The sequence below is a fragment of the Medicago sativa genome, chromosome 5 (assembly GCF_051527215.1).
Source record: "Medicago sativa cultivar Bolivia chromosome 5, Bolivia_mono, whole genome shotgun sequence".
Lineage (NCBI taxonomy): Eukaryota > Viridiplantae > Streptophyta > Magnoliopsida > Fabales > Fabaceae > Medicago > Medicago sativa.
The window spans coordinates 74,927,485-74,946,053 of record NC_140753.1 but is presented as its reverse complement, the minus strand read 5'-3'; the positions used below and the strand labels follow the sequence as shown (position 1 = coordinate 74,946,053).

The 18,569-nt window shown below is 31.7% G+C and overlaps 1 protein-coding gene across 1 annotated transcript; it reads right to left on the bottom strand.

Moving 5' to 3' along the window:
• Positions 1-351: 351 nt before the first annotated feature.
• Positions 352-8,695, bottom strand: LOC146924999 (dihydrolipoyllysine-residue succinyltransferase component of 2-oxoglutarate dehydrogenase complex 1, mitochondrial-like). Its single transcript, XM_085709976.1, has 15 exons — positions 8,617-8,695; positions 8,399-8,470; positions 8,213-8,266; positions 5,902-5,959; positions 5,772-5,799; positions 4,407-4,468; positions 3,745-3,819; positions 3,585-3,640; positions 3,422-3,466; positions 3,049-3,306; positions 2,873-2,967; positions 2,014-2,104; positions 1,813-1,923; positions 1,254-1,448; positions 352-846 (listed from the first exon to the last, which is right to left on the bottom strand). The coding sequence occupies exons 2-15, from the start codon at positions 8,444-8,446 to the stop codon at positions 655-657; spliced, it is 1,368 nt and encodes a 455-aa protein (XP_085566102.1). The 5' UTR covers positions 8,447-8,470; positions 8,617-8,695; the 3' UTR covers positions 352-654.
• Positions 8,696-18,569: the final 9,874 nt, after the last annotated feature.

The following is an 18,569-nucleotide window of genomic DNA, read 5'->3' as shown; positions in this document are numbered from 1 at the left end:
ACCACTATTATTTTTATTAGAATTTTGTACATTGAGAACTATACTAAAATACACTTGAGTGTGTTTACGTTCTCCAATTCCCAACAAAGAAAGAGGGCTGGGATAGTATGTCCACAAAATCCAGTCAGTGGAGCTTAATTATCGTTAATAACAGAACTAGAATGCCTTAAAAAAGTAGCATGTAGCATAAAACATACCGGCACATGGAATTTAAATAAACTTAATTGCAGAAGAGGGTAAAAAAAAATTGGGTTCCATGCCATGGTTTCGTTACATTAACACCCCTTACATGAGTCATATCTGATGATTCAGGGTGTTGTTTAAACATGTTGGGAATTGTGTGAAAAAATATTTGTGAAAAGTACAAAATGAAATTAAATCCCATTATTACTTCAGGAAGAATCCCATAATATGCATCGTAGTTGTTTCATACAATTTATGAGGCAAAAATTGTGACCCTCTAGTTTTAGAGGGATAGGTGAAAAGGAAGTACAAACATGCTTTATGTCAAATAACTTGAGATTTGATCCCAAGAGCTTTGCTCAATAAAGACTGTAAATCACACCGCAAATTCAAGGCCCAAACAAAAGGGTACCCATTATGATATTAGAATTCTAAGAGTTTTAATTTACTTCGTTGCCTTTCAGATTCACTTTATATGTCGAGCAAAAGCCTGCGAGGGTCCTCCACGGTATCTTTGATCCGTCTCAAAAAGAACACTGCCTCTCTTCCATCAATGATTCTATGGTCATATGTTAGAGCAATGTACATCAGTGGCCTTGGAACAACATTTCCTCCAACAACCGCGGGACGGCTCACAATTGAATGCATACCCAAGATTGCCGACTGCCAAAAACAATAGCTGCATGAGATTTCTTTCAAAAAAAATAATTGTGTAGAATTTCTAACAATCAGCATCATTTAAAAAGAAAAGAAAAGCAATGCAATTATCCAAATCTTACTACTGGTAAGGAAAAGGGCGGAATATTTGGATAGGCATTTTTAATTTTACTGATTGTAATAAAGAAAACAAAATTCATTTTGATAAGTTACTAGTGGCATGCATCTGGTCACATGACATGACACAAAACGCATGAAATTCCAGATGGTTCGTCCTACTTCTTGTCATCAAACATATTTCATGGGGATCATTTGAAGAAGAGAGCAGCCAATGATTAAATATTACCATAAACCTAAGAATGTACTATAAAATAAAAACCATAATAAGTGACTTCTTAGCAGAACATGCAAACCTGAGGTGGGTTGATAATAGGGGTACTCAAAAGACTGCCATAAACACCACCATTTGATATTGTAAGAGTGCCTCCGGCCATCTCATCAATTGATAAAGTTCCAGCATTAGCCTTCTTTGCAAAAACATTGATCTGTTTTTCTATATCCGCAAAGTTCATTTTATCCGCATTTCGGATGACAGGCACAACAAGTCCCTGGGTAGGCAAGCAAAAAAAAAGCAAATATATACTTAATTAGCTCCTTCAATCCAACCTTAAAAATTTCAAACCAGTAATGACAACGTCAATTGACGTAAATCAATGACATATGTATGGTTATGTTTCATCAAAAGTATAATAAACCCAACACCGTGATTTTCTACATAATAAGAACTTACTCCCTCCGGTCACTATTATAAGAAAAAATTCAGTTTTCAGATTCATTGAATTGCTGATTTATCTCGTCTACATATAAACCAGATACATCGGTTATTCAATGAATTCGAAAATTGGATTTTTGCTAATTATAGTGACCGGAGGGAATAGTAAATAAGGGAAGGTTGAGGTGACTGAAGAAAACCTTCGGAGTTCCAACAGCTATGCTGATATCAATATAATCTCTGTATATAATATCATCCCCATCAATGACTGCATTTACAATTGGTTGATATTGAAGTGCATTGACAGCAGCCTACCAAAAAGATCAAAGTAAGTACATAGAAAAAATTATACAAAGAGAGAAAGATCATTTAATCTATACGTCCATAATTTGAGAACATACTTTGATAAACCCAGACATAAGTCCCAATTTGACTCCATGCTTTTCAACGAAAGCATCCTTATAATCAGCACGGAGCTTCATCAAATTAGTCCTATTATAAATTGCAGATCAATCAGGGAGAGAATGATAATAGCAATTCAATATACAAAGCCAGTATAATAAGTATAGCACCAATAAATGATAATAAACAAATGGAGTCGCCCCTTGTCTATCATGTTACTCGACATAAGAACTGGGTTTTCTCTCTCCCTCACCCAGACAAAAAAACAAAATCAATGGCAAGTCCCATGATTGAGTAGAATAAGTTTGAAAAGATAAAGTTTCACCCCAAGTGCATATGTATGCAGATGCCATCCCCACTTTTTCTGAACAACAAAAAATAAGGAACATACACCTACTATGACGTGTAGGACTTGGGAGAACGTGCAACAGATTCTACTGATGTAACATAAATATCAAGAAAATAGACAGATTCCAGACAATAGCAATGCACCATTGGTTTGGCAGGCGCATCATATGGGTTAAGAACTGTTAAATTTAGACTACTATGTAGTATGTACCACAATAAATATGCCCACAGTTTCCGATATTCTAATTCAAAGTAGACATCACAAATAATGCATACACCCTCCGGTCACTATTATAAGCAAAATTTAACATTTTAGGTTCATTCAATAAATGATGTATGTGGTCTATATTAAAGACCACATACATCATTTAATGAATGAATCTAAAATGTCAATTTTTGCTTATAATAGTGACCTGAGGGTGTAATAGGAAATATGCACACATGAAAATCCCTAAATCTTGAGGCAATACTCAAAGCTTCTGCTACAATTTGACAATCAACAGAACTTACATATCAACTTCATTGAAGGTTGTCAGCATAGCAAATGTGTTTTGGGAATCCTTCAACCGTTGAGCAACCCGTTTCCGAAGCCTTGTCATAGGAACCTTGAAAATGAAGGCAGACATTAAAATAAAATAAAAATAGTAAACATAATTTATGAAGCTATAACAATCGCAATAACTCACTCGTCTTTCTCTTTCCTTAGGAGGAAGCTGTGGCTCAGTTGGAGAGCTTTGTGGAGCAGGTGCTTTAGGCTTCTCTGTTGTAGTTTCAACTTTAGGAGCTTTCTTCTCCTCCGGCTCACTAGCCTTTGGGGCTGGCTTAGGAGCAGGTTTCTCAGGTGCAGTCTCAGATGGTGCAACGTGGGTTGTAGCATCAGCAGACCTTGAAATGATTGCTATCTTGTTACCTGGCGCAACAGTATCCCCTTCATTGGCTAGAAGCTGCACATCATTGAATATATCACATGAACAAAATTTAATAAAATAAGAGCAATAACTTTAGAATTCATGTGATGGCTTGTGGGAGTAAAAATGGTCTGAATCTATTAAACAGTACCTTCAGGATCACACCTGACTCAGGACTTGGAACATCGATTGTCACCTAATACAGCAGCAAGGAAAACAGTGTTAATGATTATTTGGGAACAAAGAAAACTGGATTCAATCATAACCATCCAAATCCTTCACAGAAACAATTGAATGTTGTTTAAACATAACACCTTATCTGTTTCAATTTGAGCAATTGGTTCATCAACATTAACCTTGTCACCAGGCCCTGCTCCCATACATCAAAACAAAAAATATGACAGTCAGTCACTAATAACCACTACAAATAACAAGTAACTGTGAACAAAATGTATATAGAGTTGGTTAACATACTCTTCAGAAATTTTGCTAGAGTCCCATCCTCGATGGATTCAGCCAATGGAGGGACAACAACATCAACATTATCTCCTTTATCACAAATAAAAAAGGATATTTAAAAAGATAAGCAATCAAAAGAGTACCATTGAACAACATAAATGCCAGAAAAAAAATTACACTAATCAAATATTAGCAATCACAGGAAAATTTGGTCCTAACTCTTACTAATTAAATAAAACTGCATTTTAGAAAATTCAAAAAACAACAAAACGCACACACAATAGAACATAACTTCACAAATGTAATATGTAATGTTGTTAAGTTAAGCAGGTTGTTTATAATTCTGAAAATTCATGATCAGACCAATCACCCAACTCCCAAGGATTGTCATTCTTCTATACCATGCTGGATAGAAATACACTTTCTTTTCAAGCAAACAATACATCCTAAATTCTATTACAATAAATCAGTTATACAGTAGCTAAATTTTAGAAATACTCTCTTGCAATACTCTACATCATAACCATGATATTGTGAAAATATTCCTCTTTCATAAAAGTTAAAATTCTTACAATAGCCATAACACATGAGCAGTTATCTTTAATGAACACAAGATAAACTTGAACTATATAGGTATTTTAAATGACAGAAAACTGACAATCTCGTTAATATCTCACCATTATCTGAAGAAAATGAACGCTTCCATGTTTGAATGGAAGCCTCTTGATGAAAAATGTCCCTGCATAGTAATAAGGTTATCAGAGCAGTACCACTGACAATAAGAAACAGCAACTACTCTTTCCATTCTGTTCACTTATTAATCAATTGGTGGCAATAAGAATAAGGAAAAAATTGTAACCATAGAATTTCAGATTATTACATTAACAGACACACACAAAAGAGTGGACGCAGGTTGAAGTAACAAAGTTGCCCTATTACTGTTGAAGTTAATCAACAAAATATGTTTGAGTGTAAATGAAAGTTTATTTCAGAAAATGCATTTTTTGAATTTCCATGTTTTCCTAAAAAGAATGACGTCTAATGTGTTTGTATGCGACACCAATGCCCCTACTAACACTGTAACACCACCAAACTTAAAAGCTTGGTTATCATCTGAGGATGAATGCATGATATGAGATGCTTATGTGCATAAGAAAAAACTACAAACATACAAGAAAAGTGTAAAAGTGGCAGCTAAGGAGTAAAGAATATAGAAGGCAGAGAAATAGTGCAAACACTTTCGATATATAATAGTGAAAATTTAGGCGTTTGCTCAATTTTGAGAGCAATTCCATATTTTCATTTTCTAATGATTAATTTTAGTACCATTTTTTCATTTTCTTCACCTGAATAGTAATAGATCAATAAAGTTGACTTATTACTGTTGCACACCAAACTACATGTGAGAAGTTAATCAACAAAATATGTTGAGTATAGATGAAAGTATATTACAGAAAATACATATTTTGAATTTCCATGCTTCCTTCCAAAACAAAAGAGCCACTAAATGTAAAAGCCTGGCTATCATCCGACAATGAATGCACGATATGATACGCTAATGTGCATAACAAAAAACTATCAACATACAAGAAAAAGTGTAAAAATGGCAGCTAAAAACATAGAAGGCAAAGAAATAGTACTACACTTTTGATCTATAATAATGAAAATTTAAGAGTTTGCTCAGTTGAGAACAATTCCATTATTTCATTTTCTAACAATTAATTTTACTACCATTTTTTCATTTCCTTCCCCTGAATAGCCTGTTTGGTTAGGAAATGGAAATATTCACAAATTATTTTATTTTTATTTGAGAAATTTATTTACGTATGTCTGTTGTTGAAGATCCAAAGTTCAAACCTGATTTTAACGTTAGATGGTTTTTGGAGTGCTTGATCTTATTTGTCATGGCTTCCGCCACTTAAATATTACTATAACTAAATATTACTATAACTGACTCATTTATCTAGTTATGAGCCAACATGTTTTTACAAAATAAATATCGTACAGTAATACTGCCTATGACTAATAAAGGAACCACTAACCTTATAGGTTTTGAATTAATCCAGCATCCTGCAAAAAGAAAAAGGATTGTTCGTGAATTGCACAATTGCATAATCATCTAACCTGTACCAGCTAACAAATTTTGTTTAAAAAAAAATAACACAAAAGTACCAGGTGTTATACGACAGAAATTTCGGATATTCCCACATCCTCCTGAGCTTAATGCAATCTCTTAAACAAAATAAAAATAGTTGTAAGAACCCACCAAGGAAATAACTAATAGGTAAATCCTAAACACAAACAAAGTACTCTGACAATGAAAATATGAGGACATACACCCTAGAGATGAAAAGCCAAAGATAAAACACATTAGCAGGTACGCTAACCATTCCAATAAATGTAATTTTTTTTATAGAAGAGAATAATTCAATATAGATATGAGAAGCAAGTGCGTGTACTAGAAAAGAACAGTAATAGGACATCCTCCACACCGAACAAAATTATCCCAATAAATTTTGTATTGTGTAGTCTGTACTCTAAGCAGTGTCTGGTTAGCGAATGTGGGAAGTTGATAAAAAATGCTTCACCACAATCAATTAGCAAATAGCATGCTTTAATAACTTCAACCAAGTAAAAGGGATGTCCTTGCACTACCATGTTGAAATTGCACAATTACATGCACAAACATCTCACACAAGAGAACCCAAATAAAAGCCAAACACCGGAGTGAACCAGTCACAGACATAATAAATTTTCACCAATTTCTTTTCAAACCATAGAAAAATCTAGAATCACGGGCAAAGACATTATTTTCAAAGAGTTGTGTTATTTAAACACAAGTTTAGACACCGTAGATGACACGGTATAGCTCTATCTCTATCTCATTTTTTCATCCTACACTGTGCTTAGACGGATTACTAAAATACACAATGGGGTGCCATATTTTTGTCAATCATCTGTGTCCATTTAACATCTCTATTTCCAGAAGAAGTTACAAAATGAAATAACTAGATGAACACAGGATGGGAGTCTTGCATGACTTAAAGTTACAATTCTTTTTTATCATATACATGACAAACTTGCATTGACTTATTTAAGTTTATTTACTGGCATCAGCACTTATTTAAGTTTATTTACTGGCATCAGCACTTGTGACAATGTTTGGAAGAACTTATTAAAAAAAAAAACAGCTAATGACATCTTCTGATGTTCATAAGTTGTTTTCAGTATATTTTCATAAGCTTTCTAAGATAGCTTATGAAAACATCTAGTCTGGGAAGCCCGGATACGAGATACGATACGGATACGATACTGCACCGATACGCCGATACGGAAAAATTTCAAAAATCAAGATACGATACGGCTGAGATACGTTAATAAAAAAATTATATAATTAAATGTACAATATAATTATAACCATTTTTTTAATATGCAACTATATTAACAAACACAAGAAACCAGGCTCGTAGCACATTAACATAAATATAAATAATATTGACGATTAAGAGAGTGGTCATTAGTCAATTACATACGCAATATATACCAAAGTCGTCCGTTACCAAGACTTCGACGGTGGCCAAAGTGGACGGTGACCACTTTGGAAGAAAAAGTTGAAACCCTAATTTCTTAGAAAGGGAAAGATGCAATTGTTTGTGTGGTGTGGTGTGGGTCGTATTGGCACCAAAGAAAGATAAAGGAAATGTATATATATTATAGTAATATAATGTTTTTATTCTTATTTTTTTAAAAAAAAATAGAAATCAAAATAATATAAAAAACACAAGTATCCGTGTGTATCGGGACGTATCGGAAAGTATCGGATAATTAATTTTTTTAAAAATAAAATTTAATATTTGGATACTCTTCGGATACGTATCGGGAAGTATCAGGCAGGTATCGGTGCAGGATACGCAGGGGATACGGTACGTCATCTATTTTGAAGTATCGGGGCTTCACAGCATCTAGTAGATTATACAAAATCAATTTAACTTTATTTTATATTGTTACAAAACAGCTTATTCATAAGCGTTTATATGATAAGCGCTTATATAAGCTACCCCATAAGTTGTTTATCCAAACAGGGTCACAATCATAAAAGTTCGGCAAGATTAGCGAGTGGCAATTTTAAACATCTCAAAAATAAAACTCTGGTAATCATCAGCATCCTATAGCAAGGAACAAAACACATTTACACATTAGGGTACAAGTTGCAAAATAAGCACTTATGCTATAAGCTGCAAAATAATTTTTTTATCCAAACATGGTCACAACCATAAAACTTTAGCAACATTAGTGAGTTGCAATTTTAAACACGCATTCCAAAAATAATAGTCAGGCAATCATTTTCGTGTATGTTTGGTATCAAAATGGCTCACCTCACACAGTGGCTCGCGTAGTGATTATGACAAAACTCACTCTGACATCAAAATACACTACATGAAGAAAAAGATAATATTAAAACATTATGGTACAGAAAAAATACCTCTTTGTCCACAATGGAAGAAACTCTAGTTGTGCCGGACCGAATTTTCAGCAACTGAAGTATATAAAACAAAGGTATCAGCTTTCACTTAAATTTTACAACTTAACAACTTCAAAATCCACAAATCAACAAGCAAAAATTTAAAAATAGGCAAAAAAAGAATAGTGAAACAGAATTCTCACTCACCGAAGATGTGCCTCCAGAAGCAACCCTTCGTCTAACAACACCAAACATGATTACTTACGCTCAATTTCAAACCTAATTCAACAAATAATAATTTCATCAACAACATTATAATCAATAAATCGATTGATTCTGTTTCGAAACAACATCAATAATACTAACAAAAAAAATTAAATTTTATAAGATTAGAACAAAAATCGGTGAATGAAAAACAGGTTAACCTGAGAGGGGAAGGAAGATCGAGTTGAAGAAGGCAGAGGAAGAGATCGGCGCCGATGAGAGAAGAATAATGTGTTGCTTACTTTTCTTCTTTGTGTAATAATAAGTTGTAATAATAAGTTTAGAGACCCGACGTTGCCCAGGTTAGATATTAAATAAGTTTTATAAGTTTGTGTGCACGAATACACGTGTCAGATTGAATTTATTTAAATTTACAATTATAATAATATCATAAAAATAAATATAAATATTTCAAAAAAAATTAAAAATAAATATAAATGATGAGATGAATGTCCAATGCAAGAATAAAAAGTGTAAATAAGTCAATAATGAATTAGTCCAAGTGGTAATAGTTTTGGGTCCTTTAAACATGAACTATTACTTTCCCACCCTATTGCCTTCTCCCGCGCCCTGTAAAATTTTTAAAAATGCCCTTGTGCATTCCGGATTTTAAAATTCGGATTCATGTTTACTATTTCGGATTTTATAATCCGGACAATTCTTATGTATAATCAGTCATCAGACTCTCATATTTCAACAGTTTTGAGTTTTCCTTTTAAAAACAACAAAAAAACTAGGTAAAAAATGCTAAAATCCTGTCAAATAAAATCATAAAAATATAAAAATAGTACCAAAAAATTCTAAAAATCAAATAAAACTAATGAAAAATTTTTCGGATTTTTCTGAGAATATGAAAAATTAATAAAAATGAAAAATGGGTCTAAACGATGGAATTTTGGATTTTGAGGGGCGGAGTCCCGTAAGAAGTCCCTTCTACGGGAGTCATGGCCCTTGAATTTTTTCTGATTTTCTGGGGATGTTTCGGAGCAATCCGATCAAGTAGCCCGAAAACCCGATTTTTGTTAAATAAAATATTGATTTTTAACAATAGAAAAAATAATAAAAATATTGAGAATGAATGTGGAAGTGACATGTGGCATAAAAAAACCTTACTTTATATATATACTATTGATTGATTGATTGATTTATTGATGTGTAGTTTGTTGAGATAAAAAATACAGAGTGCATAAGATCAAAAGTTTGTTGAGATATTTATGTTAAATAAAATATAAAAAATAATAAAAATATTGAGAATGAATGTGGAAGTGACATGTGGCATAAAAAAACCTTACTTTACATATATACTATTGATTGATTGATTGATTTATTGATGTGTAGTTTGTTGAGATAAAAAATACCGAGTGCATAAGACCAAAAGTTTGTTGAGATATTTATGTTAAATAAAATAGAAAAAATAATAAAAATATTGAGAATGAATGTGGAAGTGACATGTGGCATAAAAAACCTTACTTTATATATATACTATTGATTGATTGATTGATGTGTAGTTTGTTGAGATAAAAAATACTGAGTGCATAAGATCAAAAGTTTGTTGAGATATTTATGTTAAATAAAATAGAAAAAATAATAAAAATATTGAGAATGAATGTGGAAGTGACATGTGGCATAAAAAAACCTTACTTTATATATATACTATTGATTGATTGATTGATTGATGTGTAGTTTGTTGAGATAAAAAATACTGCGTGCATAAGATCAAAAGTTTGTTGAGATATTTATGTTAAATAAAATAGAAAAAATAATAAAAATATTGAGAATGAATGTGGAAGTGACATGTGGCATAAAAAAACCTTACTTTATATATATACTATTGATTGATTAATTGATTGATGTGTAGTTTGTTGAGATAAAAAATACTGAGTGCATAAGATCAAAAGTTTGTTGAGATATTTATGTTAAATAAAATAGAAAAAATAATAAAAATATTGAGAATGAATGTGGAAGTGACATGTGGCATAAAAAACCTTACTTTATATATATACTATTGATTGATTGATTGATGTGTAGTTTGTTGAGATAAAAAATACTGAGTGCATAAGATCAAAAGTTTGTTGAGATATTTATGTTAAATAAAATAGAAAAAATAATAAAAATATTGAGAATGAATGTGGAAGTGGCATGTGGCATAAAAAAACCTTACTTTATATATATACTATTGATTGATTGATTGATGTGTTGTTTGTTGAGATAAAAAATACTGAGTGCATAAGATCAAAAGTTTGTTGAGATATTTATGTTAAATAAAATAGAAAAAATAATAAAAATATTGAGAATGAATGTGGAAGTGACATGTGGCATAAAAAACCTTACTTTATATATATATACTATATTGATGAGGTTTTGTTTGATAATTAACTTCCCTTTAATTTCGATATTATTGTCTTCGTATATTTCGATGAGGTTTTGTTTGATAATTAACTTCCCTTTAATTTCGATATTATTGTCTTCGTATATTTCTCTTCTTATTTTCCAAAGTCAATTATTACTCCCTCCATTTCAAAATGAGCGTCGTTTAAACCAATTGCACACATATTAAGGAATGGAATAAAGTAGTCATATGTCATAACAATTTTACCAAATTATCCTAATCAACTATTAGTTTGTTTTTCATTAAAGAAAAAAAATAATACTTTGGAAGTAGTGTAACATAGTATTAATTGAAGGGTACAATTGAAAAGAAAAAGTTATTATTGCTTTGGAAACTGAAAGTGACATTCATTTTGAAACAATTTTTTTGGCTAAAACGACACTCATTTTGAAACGGAGGGAGTATTAGATATTTTTGAGAGAGAAATGTATTATTAGTAGTACAACCTAGAAAATATTCCTTTCAAAAAAAAACCTAGAAAATATTTTATTTAGTATTATGATTTTAATTATATTTTATTTTGAAATCTTAGTAAGTTGTTTTTAAGTAAATAAATTCTTTTTAGTAAGTTGTCTTTAAGTAAATAAATTATTTGAGGCACTCTTGTTTAGATATACAATCAAAGTTTGACATCTCCTAAAGGTTGATATTTCTTAAATTATCAACCATGGTCAAACTATCTGATTTTGGCTAGATGTTATCTTCAAAATCGAATCAAGCAAATAGGAAAATCGCAAATAAAACTAACTTAAATTGAAAACCCCATGGAACTCGGTTTGGTTTCGATGGGTTCGGTTTGGTTTGATGTTTTTGTTTTTCTATCTGAATTAAACTAAACTGAATCATGAACTCACTTAATTAGGGGTGTTAAATTAGTTATGAATATGCTTTTATTCAAATTCAATTATTTGTTTTGTCTAACTTTTATTAATATACTTCATACTTGATACATTCATACACTTGCTCTGATCCCACAATTGAATGAAGGACATATTGAATCTAATTAGTAGATGTTCTTAGAAATGAATGTCATGTTCAATTTTCCATTCATTTTTAAATCTTTTCATTTTTTTTAAATCAATCCAACTCATAAAGATGTATATCTTTTCTTGGTAGACAATTTTTCAACAAGCTTAGACTTTTGATTTTTGAGTTGAATCTTTCCACCGTGGTTTGTTTTGGAGTTGAATGAGACAACATTGCGACTATGATGTATAAGAGCCAACAATATGAGGATCCTTTCAAGGAGATGGTTAAAATGTTTAAGTCAGGAGGCCAATAGTTATGGTTGGTAAAGCAAATTCAACCTTTTTTTTTTGCATAAAAAGGATTTTCATTAAATGAAAGATGAATCCTTACACAGAGAGGTTAAAATCTGATCAGGAAGTTTGGAGGAACATGGATACCAAGAGGTGATGTAAACCAAACTGCCTTTTTAGCGTTACAGTACATAAAAAGATGATTTTTATCTTCTGACTTCTCATGACATAAGGGACAAAATGTATCTAAATCAATACCTTTCTTCAGCAGATTACATCTTGTAGACAGAATGTTGCGAACCAGTCTCCACAGGAAATTTTGGGCACTTTTTGGGATAGGAGTGGACCAAATCTTCTTTCATACAGTTTTGTCTCTCCCCATAGATGCTTCAGGAACTGACATTAATTTTTCCTCTCCTAGCAGATGGTGAGCGGATCGAACGGAGTAATCACCTGACTTCCCCCAACACCAAATCAATCTATCCTCTGGGAGCCTCAAAGATATGGGGATGCTCATTATTTTTTTTGCCAGAAAACAGTTAAAAGCACCGTAAATGCGAGTCCTATCCCATTGGCGAGTATGACTGTCAATTAGCTCAGCAACTGTTGCTTTCTCTAGCAGATCTCCAGCAGGCCATCGCCATTCAACCTTAGCATCCATAGAATGTGAGTAACATACAAATTCAACAAAAAAGATGCATGTTTTTTCATTTTTTTATGTCAACAAAAAACAATAACCAAGAGTAAGATACAAATTCAACAAATAGTATTTGCCTTAACTGGTACAGAAGTAGTTGAATTAGAGGGATTTTATTCAAGGTTACATGTCTTTAAAAAAATATATAGAATCGTATTACATGTATCACATTTATCCTCAGGATTAACATTAAATATCACTATGAGCAAACTCGTACTTATAAACTGTATTTGTAAGGATTGAGAGATAGCGTCAGAGAATGTAATTTTGAGGTTGTCGTTACGGTAGATTGGTTAAAACCAAATTGTATCTCTCGATTATTGGAAGAGAGTTGTCAAGTTTCAGAAGCCACAAAAGTAGCATGTATGTTATCGGTCAAGCCGTGAATAACACAGCTTTTGACGAAGCACGTGTTTAAAACAATGAAGGCAAAAGACATAAATTTACAAAAATTAATTTATATACTTCATTATATTTATCTAGATCAATATATCAATTAAATATTCGAACCTGTAAAAAGATAAAAAGTATGTTCTGCTTGACATAATTATAGGAAGTAGTTTCTTTCTGACTGCCTTAATTCTCAATTCAACTCCGTTCAGCTCCGACCCATTTCCATCAGATCATAGTGCGGGTGGAGAGTTGCTCACCGCTTCATATGCCACGCATGCCGAGAGTTGCTCACCACCAAGGTCGGGAGTTGTTTATGTTCTTATCTCCAACACAATTGTGCTTGAACACCACACCTTACATGACCATTATTATTTATACCTGCGCTTAGCCTTGGGTCAGACATACATTTCTTACCCATGTTATATCCGCATTACTCTTGGGCCGACGTCAAAGCATCCACAACGGATAAATCAAAACTCGACTCGTCCACGCAGCGGATCGACCAACCATCTCTTTAGGTCTAACCAAATCAGAGTTTGAGTTAATTTTTTCTCATACATTATTTATTGTTTTATGTAATTTTAGGTATGTATTCATACTTTAATTTACTTTTACCCTTAAAAATAAAAGACGTGTGGTTTTTTTAAGGGCACCATAGTCAATACAACATGCAACAATGAGCGTATGTAATATATAATTAATTTTACAGAAACGGTTTAAATGACATTTACAAAAAAACCCCTTTATTTAAAACTAACATAAAATACTACTTCCTTCGTCCCTAAATTGTATGTCGCTTTACAACACAAATGAGAGATTAATGCTGCTTTCCTATTATATCTTTAACTATTTACTACTATCTCTTTTTTCAATTCTTTAATTTATCTTTCCAATACTATTTATTAAGGACAATTTTGTAAAACAACCTATAATATTTCTTTTCCACACAAAATTAATTATATTTCTTAATAAGTGTGAAAATGGTCAAAATGCCATACAATTTGGAACGGAGGGAGTAGAAAATTGTTTTTTTAGTAAAAAGCAAGTGGGAGAAGATTTGCTAACTTACTCCTTTATGTTTTTATGTGAAAGTAGATTTGCTAACTTACTCTTTCATCTTTTTATGTGGGAGAAAGTTAGCGGTCTTAGATATATAAATAAATAAATAAAACAAGGGTAATGTTAACCAGTGCCCCCAGGGCACTCGTTAACAAGTAAATATAGTAATGTATTGCATTGGAAATTGTGTTTTCAATCCCTTAAAAGTCAATAAAGTGTCTTTTTTAAATTAAAATTTTTTCTTTATAGTTTTCTTAACTAGTGCCCCGAGAGCACTTGTTAACATGACCCATAAAACAATGCAAACCAAGGATTTTACATAAAACTAGGGGCGAATCTCTTAAGAGACCCATAGGTGCCATGACACCCCTCATTTTTTTTTATATAGAAAATTACTAAAATACTTTTGATATAATTTTATTTTACACACGTAATCTCTGTAACCCCTCTATTCACACATGCAAGTATTTAAGTAGGCTAGTTTTGATTCTCTAAAGGTAGGATAGGAAATCTTGTTGGTAGAAAATATATTTGAAGTTTTAATTTTGTGTTGGAGTTGTTGCGGTGACATTTTTGAATAAAATTATGTATGACTTTTATGAATTTCAATTACTATAATTTTCTAATTAATATTTGTCGCTCCCTCTAATATTTTCGCCAAGATCCACCCACCACAGCATAAAACCTATTAGGTTATGTTGGCATTGAATGTGCGGTGGTTGAATCATTAGGTTTAAGTTAAAAACTCTCTTCCTTTCAAAAATAAAAAAAATAAAATTAAAAACTCTCGTTTTATTTTGTTTGCTATATTATTAATATGTTAATGTTGCTTGGGATGAGTTGAATCACCTAGAAACTGTGATGGACATCTTGATCAAGTAAAGATTATTAATAGAAATCTTGTATATCATAATGAGTTTTAAAATGGCTAATATGCTTCTTGTGAAAATTCTCAATAATATTAATTGTATCAATAATATTAATTGTATAGTTTATCACTATAAAAAAATCACATAGATCAAAGGTCTAATGTGCAAAAAGATAAAAAAAAGAGGAAGAAAAGGAAAACATAAATGAACATACGAAGATAAATAAAAGATCAAAGAAATAATTTATGTTTATTTTCTAAGTAGTAATTGCAAGAATTATAGTTTGTCCAGAAAAAATAGAACTTTATAAAATTTACGTGAATATATATTATTTGATAGATAATAGATACATAACACATAAATGTAATAAATGTTATAATTTACAATCATTTTATATTTATAACTAACATATATAATATTCATTATCAGATTACATATATGATTCTAATATTCATATTAAATACATGAAGAATCACGAAGACATCATTCAAAATGCATTCATATAATAATTGGTTGGTGGTGCTTTTGGTGATTTATAAGCTCGTAGTTGGTGGTCGGTATTGTTTTTGGAGATTGCTATGCATGATTTCAAGAGTCATATTTAATAAATTTTTGTTTAAAAAAAAGAGTTATGTTTAATACATGACTATGAAGAAAAACTAATTCGGTATGATTTTTTCAAACGTGTGTTTTCGTTTGTTATTTTAGCAAAATTTGTAACACCTGAATTTCTAAACTTATTCTCGATCAAGAGCAAGAGTATATATGTCCAATATCTAATCTAATCTAATCATAACAATATTTCATATGTTTTACTCACCTCCTAATTGATTTTCAGATTACTTGAACCACTTTTCATTGAAAATTTGATGGATAAAATTAAACCTTAATCATTTCATCCGAACTTTCAAAATACCTGCACCATCCTTAAAAAAAATAAAAATATATACCGGCACCATCACATGCACAAGAAAAGAAAAGAAAAATGCACTTTTTCTTTCGCTTAAAAAACTGTAACAAAGACTTAGAATTATGTTTTAAATATTTTAAAATTCATCTAAAATATGATAGTTTTTTTGGGAAAAATCTAAAACACGGATGATGAAATTCTACTTGAAGAGTTAAAATTCGTTAGACATATTTTGATAGTTGAATCAAAATCAAGTTTTACAATATTGATATGTCTTGAAGATTGATAACTCATCCTCATAAGTGCTATTTTAGTGTTTTATAGAGTTTTTTGTCATTTTATTTTATGATTTAGAGGATTCTAGTTGATTTACTAATAGTTTGGGAAATGTATTGAACATATTGAAAATGGTCATCGTGAATCTCATAGTTTCCTAACTTGAAAACTCTATAGGATGTTGGCGTCTCTTTGGTTTAAACAAGCAGGTTGATCCGATTAAATTGGTGCTTTGTGGAAGTTACAGAGGTAAGATTAATCACAATAAAAAAAAAATAAAGTATAGAATATCAAAGGAAAATCTGTGTAAATATCTTAGTGTGTTTGGATGGGGGAATGTTTTGAGGGAATGTAATGTTATGAGGAAATTCAAATACTTTGCGGTGAATTTCATTGTTTGGATGGGGGAATGTAATGTAATGTTGAGGAAATGTAATGTTATGAGGGAATTCAAATACTTTGAGGTAAATTGTCTAGAATTTTAAATTCTTTAAAATTTCCAAATTACCTCATTCAAACACACTCTAAGGCATGTCAAAGGTTATTCTACATTAGAAGTTGGTAGCACATATTTCTAACAGATTGTACTATAGTAACACTAAGATACAATCTAAATTCACTCATCTGCATATGCTTTACCATATGTTAATTTGATATTCAATTTAGGCAATTTAAACCTTAAATAGATGCATAAAGATGTCAACACATAAGATGCAAAGACTTTCAACCGGTATTCAAGGAAGTTGGGAAGACTAAACTTGAAAGATCTAAGCCAATATCAATGATTGACAATGAGAACGACTTACTCCTATAAGCTCTTGCTGTGGCAGAGTTCAGGAAATATTTGAACCCATTGTGAGTCAATTGTGAATTATAATGTAGACTCCATGATGATTTCAAGGTCACACAACCAAAATTCAAACTATTACACCAAGTAACCCCTTTCAAATTAGTAATTATAAGTTCGACATTAAAAAATATTCAAATTCTATTGTAAGACATTATATTGTTGACCATCCTACCATATATAGTGTAGACTCCATGATACCTTCATCACAACCGACCAAACTACGACCTCTTTGTTGATCAAAGCCACAATAAACTGTTGAAATTTGGGGCCTAACTCATCCTTACAAAACCGGCTTGTAAGGTGAGGATTGCCTCCTCTTTATATACTCTTCTCAAGAGTCTTGTCTATCCGATGTGGGACTTGGGTTTTTCCCAATACACCCCCCTCACGCCCAGCACTCTTTGGGCTTGGTGCGTGAATAGGTTTAGGCGGCCCTTGAATTCGACAAGCTCTGATACCATGTAAGGTGAGGATTGCCTTACTCATCCTTACAAAACCGGCTTGTAAGGTGAGGATTGCCTCCTCTTTATATACTCTTCTCAAGAGTCTTGTCTATCCGATGTGGGACTTGGGTTTTTCCCAATATAAACTAAATTATGGAAAAAATTTATAACCATAGAGCAATCGTGTTCTCGCAATCGGTGACAAGATTCCGTGTCTGAAGCTAATGATCCATGCATTAACATATAAAAAAAACATGAAATTGGTAGCAGCAGATTGTAAGCATTAATATAGAATATTGAAAAAGACCAATAGCAGACTCTCTTTTTGCATACGCCGACTTAGCTGGCCTCTGGTTGACAATGACTTGCCATTGTCCTCAATCAGGTGATGCGTGCCATCTTACAAACTCCTCCAAAATACATCCGGGATTTGCATCCTACAATATTATGAAAATTAGAAATAACTCAAGACGTTTCGCATTCAAACTGGCAAGAAAAGTTTACTTCAAGGAAGAATCTAACCATGAAAGCTTGCATATCTGAGAGCAGTTGCGAGCATCCAGCATCGACAATCAAAGGTAAGTCAATAGTCAAGAAATGCCTAGTCGATAAAATTAAGGCATTACATATAATGGTTGCACATCCACCCAGCATTTGCAATACTAGTCAGTAGTCACATGAGAAACATACACATGATCATCAATGAATTACAAAATTACATTATCCAAATATTATGTTGACCAACTAGTTCATCAATTCAATTTCTATATATTATTTAAAAATACAAGAGACATGCCATATATACAACTAACAAGTCACCAGGTGATATGTTTAGATCATGCCAAAAAAAATTCAAAAGACATAATTCAATCAAAAAGAAAGATGAGATTAATTACTTAGTCGGAAAGTTTGTGATAAAAACAGTAAATTGGGAAAACATAAAATGGATTTAGAATGTAAGGTAACAAA